The 7,327-nt window shown below is 35.0% G+C and overlaps 1 protein-coding gene across 1 annotated transcript; it reads right to left on the bottom strand.

The window, feature by feature from the left end:
- Positions 1-1,241: 1,241 nt before the first annotated feature.
- Positions 1,242-6,948, bottom strand: LOC142636487 (MACPF domain-containing protein NSL1). Its single transcript, XM_075810726.1, has 7 exons — positions 6,525-6,948; positions 5,576-5,814; positions 5,084-5,288; positions 4,005-4,079; positions 3,715-3,898; positions 2,752-2,918; positions 1,242-2,123 (listed from the first exon to the last, which is right to left on the bottom strand). Exons 1-7 carry the CDS (start codon positions 6,792-6,794, stop codon positions 1,440-1,442), a joined length of 1,824 nt encoding a protein of 607 aa, XP_075666841.1. The 5' UTR covers positions 6,795-6,948; the 3' UTR covers positions 1,242-1,439.
- Positions 6,949-7,327: the final 379 nt, after the last annotated feature.

A 7,327-nucleotide genomic window follows, 5' to 3' on the forward strand; every position in this document is an offset into this window, starting at 1 on the left:
TTGTTCTAGAATACTTGGTGTGGCAAGCTTTGGATTTAAAACCATGGACACACATAGGGCAAATCACTAACTTAATATATATCCAAAGGAAAAACGTAAAAGCCATATAGAAGATTAAGATTTGTAATTCCATGGTTTTGTTCTATAATGAAGCCTGTAAACGCTAACCAAAAAGTGTAAACAACCATTCTAGGAAATATCATTTTTGAAAAATTTAAACATCACTAACGTTCCAAAGATAAAATTCTAACTCTTTTAATTCTTTATTTCTAACAGTGAGAAATCATACCTTAAACAATTTGGTTGCCTCTTCAATCGTATGTGTTCTAAACTCCAAAGAAAAAATACACCTCCTAGCCTCTTTAGTGACGAATCTCTTTCTATGAAAAACTGTAATTTATTTCTTTCTCTACCATATATGTAACGCATTAGAGATGTGGGCTTAGTTGGAGTAGTGGGCTGTAATTATTAACAAAAGTGCTTATGACCCATCAATTAAATATATATAAAAACTTCAAATAAAAATGTGGGGTATTACACCTAGGGCTTACTCAAGAAAGGAAAAGAAGAAGAAGAAGAAAGAATATAGAGAAAAGTAGAAAACTTAAAGAAAAAGAATGTCTGTGAGAGTGGAAAATCGAATAGAAGAGAGGAAATCTATCCTCAGAATTGTAACCCTCGAGCTTTTCTTGAAGGTGGCTTCTCTAATAGAAATAAAATAATAAATTTATTGTGCTGAGTTAAAATGATCCTTCAGCTTTTCTTAAAGGTGGCTTCTCTAATAGAAATAACATAGACTAAGATGCAAAATTCACCCTCTACGTTTCACCAAAATTCATTTTAGTTCTTTAACTTTGCTTTTATTCATTTCAATTCTCTAACTTCCAAGTTTATTCAAGGCATTTCCATCAACTTTTGTTATATGTTGTGTTACTTTTTCAATTAGAAAATTTTTCTTCAAATTTTTTAAATTAAAAAAAGCCAATTGATGATTGAAAAGTATTTTCCAGATCAAAAGTTGACAGAAAAGTCTTAATTGAATAAATCTAAAACTTGGAAGACTGAAATGAATGAAAGCAAACTTAAAGAATTGAAATGAATTTTGAAGAATCTTAAAAGGCTGAGTTTTGCATTTTAGCCAATAAAATAATAAATTCATTGTGCAAGTTAAATCCTTGATTCTCATTTTTTTTACCAACTACAATAAATAAAATAATATTATTTATCCAAAAATCCCGAGGTTCATCAAGAAACAGTAATGCCATTGCACCTAGATTTTACTCCCAAAAGAACAGTGGTTTCCTAGATATGATTAACATTGTCATGCCAGAATGGCTTTGCTTGCGCAAAATAAATTGCTATTGAAGCTGATTTTAAATACATAATGTACATTTTCAACACGGGAAAAAATTGCTTGTGCACTTCCCTGTTGGGTTTTCTCATATTGAATCCTCGGACATTATGGTCAACAATGAGTATTTCACGGTTATTGAGATTTTTCCACCCACTACATGGAGCTTAGCTCCGGTGACCACCCAATATCCTGGCGGGTCCTCTGGACCTCTCACCATTTCCTTCGTATTTACAAAGTTTGACATCTTTGGTGCCTTTGTTGGCAAAGGAGGGCCTCCTGGATAAATTGCTGAATTCATATCGACTTTAGCTGGTTTCTCAGGTGGATTCAATCCTGAGCTAAATCTTGTGCTGATCATCATTGAGATGAAACCTGATTTTCGAGATGATGTTGTGGGTCCTGCCCATGCAGATCTCCGTATCTTTGCAGATGCGACCATGGAGTACCCAAGTCTCAGGAACAAAATTTTTCTCATTCCAACAACCTTAACTTCAAACCAGGCCTTTGTAACAATACAAGCAGACTCACCAATGTGGGCACCATTATACTCTACTGGAGCAGTGCACACGTGTGATAATATGTTCCACTTGACAGGTACAAAGTAGCCTTGGTCCACTGGTTCCTCAATGGGCTCATAACTGCGATCATCTGCTAGTTGGAGGATTTTGGGAAGAGTTGCGAGATGCTGAAGATGAATTGCAAGACGGTCACTTTTTTTGCCTTCCAAGTATAAACGAACCCCTGTCACTGGCCGATTTCCAGAGTCAACCTGCCAATTGTGAAATTATAAATCAGGAAGTAACAAGGAATTTAGTAAAATGGGAATGTATCAACATGCTTCAGTAAAGGAAATAGATTCATAAATTTGTTATAGCAAATAACTGAAATGACCAGTATCATGCATCACTATGAGAACCATATGCGCACTGAGATAGTGCTGTACTATATACAATTTCTTTTACGTAGGAATAACTAAACCCCAATTAAACTTAGTTTGTTCTTTAAAAAAAAAGGAACAGTGTACTAAACCAAGTCACAAGTCCAAACTTTATACAAATTTTTTGTTGCCAAAGTGACAACGGCCTTGCTGCACACCAGGATGAAATCCCATAAGCTCACGTTCTAATTGACAGAAACAGCAAATCAAATTTATGCCCAGACCTTACTATGTCAATTCCCTATTGCATGGGGCTATAGAAAATAAGCAGCATGGTTCTTCCTTTGCGACCAACTAAAACAAACAAAATAATGAGATCACAATTTGCTTGCAATCTCTATACCAATACCTATAAGTCTGTGAATTCTACAAAGGAATCCCAATAATGAGATCAAGGGTAATTTGAGAATACAAACTTAATGGTATCACTATTTTTATGAGCTGCAACAAAAGGATTTACCTGCGTGGTGTTGACATAAAGCTTGGGGCCCATAAAAGTTAACTGAAGCGATGGGGACACTTGTTTTCTGTGCCTTAGACCAAGAGGCAAATCGCCATACATTGGAGCCCACTGCCGAGGCAATTGAAATTCTAAAAATTGATGGAGTTCCTCTATTGGTGGCCTATCTGCATGAGTTATCAACCATCAGAGACCGATAGAAGTACTGAACGAGAGGAATAATAACAGTGATTTAAATAGATATGGTAATTTCATATACAAAGATTCACAGATAGAAGACATGCAGACTCATGCATAGGCTACATCCAAAGATTACAGTCACAAAAGAAATACTAAACTCAGTTTAAGTGTAATTGTATCCATAGTTTCTGCAGTCTAACATAATGATACTATCTGACATCAAGTTCGATGTAAGTTTAATTGAATCCATAGTTTCTGCAGAAGTACATAGTGATACTATCTGACATCAAGTTTGATATATAGGTACCAACAGGTTAAAGTAATGAAATAAAAAAAAGAATGATACTGCCAACCAAGCATAGAACTGAGCATAGGGAAAGATATAAGGTCCATTAGGCCAGGTCACACTATGCCAATAAAATCAAGGATTAGAGATTACGACCAGTGCGCTCAACGCAATTTATATCAGCACTAAGGCTATTATATGATTATATCCTTCAACAGTGTTATATTCATTATACATCCATTAATATATACATATATTAAACTTCACTAAGTTATATCATTATAAAATCACATTCTGTGTTTTAGTGAATGCAAGATTGGACTGAACTTGAAATGACTTTCAATAGGCTTCAATGTGCATGGGATGCAGGAAAATTAATGCCCCCCAATACTGGAATAACAATATTTCAAGAATTCAAAATGGGATAATAATAGTGATCACATGGATATTTAGCCATAGAGAGATCAAATAAACAGATTAGAGGTATGCATACTCACATCTAAGGTACAGATTCACTGCATGACTCAGAAATCCATTGCCTCTGACACCACTCAAGAGTGAAGTTATAGGCACAAAGGACATTGATATGACATTAGGAGACTGTGATATGGTTGACAGCCACTGATTATGACTTTGACCAATATCAATGCCTCCCCTTCTGATACAGATCCGCACTATATCCTGTGTTAAAAATAAATAAATCTTAATTTTTTCTTTTAAAAGTGTCCTGTTCCCCATAGGGTTCAGTTTCAGAAACAGCATCGGCATTAGATAGTAAAAGACTTACATCATTCTTTGAGTAAAAGACATCAGGAGGCCTAACTGAGGCATTACGGGGATCCCAGGGCATTACGTTTTCTTCCTGAACAATAATAGAAACATTAAAGCAGAACGACTCTCCTCATTATTTCCCTAAATTTCCCCTTTCTTGTTCATGGTTTCAAATTTAAATATAATGGAAATCCATTATTACTTCAAAAGCCTGAAAGTAAGTCATCTAAGAAGGAAATAAAATGTGAGATCCACTAGACTCGTCAAGTCACATTTTAACTCAAGAGAAAGGAAACAATAGTTGCAATCTTTTCAGAGTAAATGATGACAAAACAATAAAAAACTTTGTTATCTTAGGAAATTAGGATTCAAGTGCTCAATTAAGAAGCTGCCACATATAATATCTGAGCACATACTGATCAAGTACCACATGTATGGTTTAATGGAAACAAGTTTTACTACAGCAGACTCTGTTATTGGTAACAGTTTAAAAACAACAAAATTTGACTTGCAGTTAAGATAAATATAAGATTGGGCAATAAAGAGAAATAGAAAATGCAAAGAATTATAAAGATTAGTTGGGACTCATTCTGCATAAATGATGTGTCAGGTTGATGCTGACATAGGTGCAATTGGAATTTCTGAGGATCTGGAGAACAGCAGCAGTGCAAGCCTCATAGTAGTTTACAAATGATATTTTAAGTTTTATTTCCCAGATGATTTCTAAGTTTATGACATTTGTCTAATAACTTTAAGGTAAGTGTTTAAGATAAAAAGTAGAAAATTACCCCAAGCTTGGGAAATTACCACATCCAAACTATTTGTTCGCTTCCTTATTTCTTATAACTCACCACTTTGATGCATCTAACTATCACATTTCCATTTGGGATAACTTATTTTCGACTTATTTTTTTATTTATTTATTTTTTATTTTTAAAATGGGTTTGTTTGAAAAAGCTATAACTAGAAAAAATTGAAGTTTAAAAAACCTTTACTTTCAAAAAGTGTGGCTTGAAACCGCTTTACCAAACTGGCACTAGCAACAATGTTACCACATGACAATGATAAGGATGTTAGCTTTAAGAATATATATACCTTCAATTTTCCTGATAATTCAGCAGGGTTTGATAAGAAACTTCCATTCTCATCTTCAGAAAATCTCTTATCAGCTAATTGCTTTAACAATTTCTGCACTTCTGTTGGCTGAAGATTTGAACCTTCTAATTGCTTTACGTGAATTACATCCTTACCTCCCATCTTTACCCCAACAATAACATGAGTACCATATTTATCAATGAACCTGGAAAATCATGCTATTAAACGTCAAAAATTGAAATATTCTAGTAAAAACTTACAACTTAACTTTAATTTCAACTGTATCATTATGCTATAGACACAGTGGACTTCCACACTTATCATTTTTAATATACAACTTTCTTAGCATTAACAAATTGTGAACCCCCTTTTTTTTTCCCCTGGAAACCCAGTTCCAAGGTGGAGTGCTTGACTCCAGCAAATTATCAATGTTTATTCACCACAAATGCTGAGAGGCGGTCAATTATGAAGTATCAGTTTACAAAATCTTACTCAGCAAGGGCAGCAGGGTCCCATGAATTAGGCACTTGTTGCTTGACATGTTCGGACAGCGTTATTTGTGATCTATCTAACTCAATATTATAAAGACTTATGAACCAACCATCCATTGCAAGACTCCTTGTGGCAGCTGCATCCATCTGCCAGCAGCCCCTGAAGTCGAACATTGCATTAAATAGCCCTGATGGAATTTTGCCTGATAAAGACATTTCCTGATTGAACTGCTCTGACATCTGGCATTCAACACATGTAGGGAATGTTAAAAAATGCCTCACACACCATTGTAATAATTGAAGTTCAACTCAATCGATAACAATTTGATTATAAGTATATAACCACTTATTATAAATAATCATAATAACAATGAGAAAACCAATGCAATGATTGTTAGTTCAACTCAACCAAATGTAATCCAAATTTCAAGGGGTTTCTACTATTTTCTTTTCTTTTTAATTTGAACCACTCATTTCCTTAGGCGTGGAACTTAGAAGACACAGAACAACTCAGACTAAGATCCACATGTAAAAAGTTTCATTGAGGAGATGATAGGGATGACTTTTTTTTTTTTTGGTTTTTCAAACCAAGCATACAATAAGTACTTTAATCATCAAAAGATTTAAGCATAGTTTTAAAACATTGGGGCAACATGAATAGAGAACTAGAATTACAAAATTGTGCTTATAGTTAGTGTCATAATAACACTTTTTTTAATAGATATCATCAGATTTGAACGGCTTTCGATGATTGTTCTTTTTATTAAGATACAAATAACTATCTTTTTGACCCAAGTCTCCGAAGTCTAGAGAGTTTACCGATTGAACTAACTACAAACCACACGTTTCCTACGACGACCAAAACAACTTCTCAACAACATTCTTGTTTCTTAAAACCACTTAAAAAAAGAAAAAAAAAAAAGGGGGGGTACCTAGTACCAAGTACCAACCTGATGAAATGAAACAACATCGGAGCGAAACCTGGTACGCTCGCCTTTATCGCACTTGATGGAGGTGGACACGTGTGGGACAACAACCCCACCTGGAATCAAAAGGTCTCGGACCTGGGTCTGCTCCAACTCAATCAGTCTCAACCCGGGCTGACCCGACTTGCACGCTGACAATCGTATATCGTTGCAGAGATCGTAGCCCAATCCAATAGCCGCCACCGCCTTCTCGGCCGCGAAATGGGGGTTCAAGCGAGGTGCACCCAGAGCCATTACTGCTTGCTTTTACTGATTGAGTTTTCTTCTTTATCTCAATCAATCGCTCTGTCTAAGCTTGAGCGTCTCGCCAGGGATTTTAAGCGTTGAACATAGAAAAAGAAGACGACCCATTGCAGTGGTCTTTGGGTTTTCTCTTCATTCAGCTTTCAAAAAGTCTTAGAGGATTTTTTTTTTTAAAAGAAAAAATTAATTTACTTTTTACAATTTGTCGGTTTTTTACTTCGTTTCTTTAATAAGAAAGCGACAGGTTTTTCTTACTTGCTATTTCAAAGTTCGGACTTAGGGCATTGCGCAGTGGGAACGTGGACTAGGAATTGGAGGCGGCTGGCGGCTGTCTGCCACGTGTCTTTATTATAACTATGTGTATATATATATATACTAATTTTTTACCAATGTTCCTCACACATTTTTTTACTGAAAATCGTGATCGAATTCATAATTTTCAAGTTATTAAAGTGAAAAAAGTGTATATATAATTGTGTGATATTAAATGTGCACAAGTATTTACCATATTTTATTTATCAATT

The sequence above is a fragment of the Castanea sativa genome, chromosome 5 (assembly GCF_040712315.1).
Source record: "Castanea sativa cultivar Marrone di Chiusa Pesio chromosome 5, ASM4071231v1".
NCBI classification, from domain to species: Eukaryota; Viridiplantae; Streptophyta; class Magnoliopsida; order Fagales; family Fagaceae; genus Castanea; species Castanea sativa.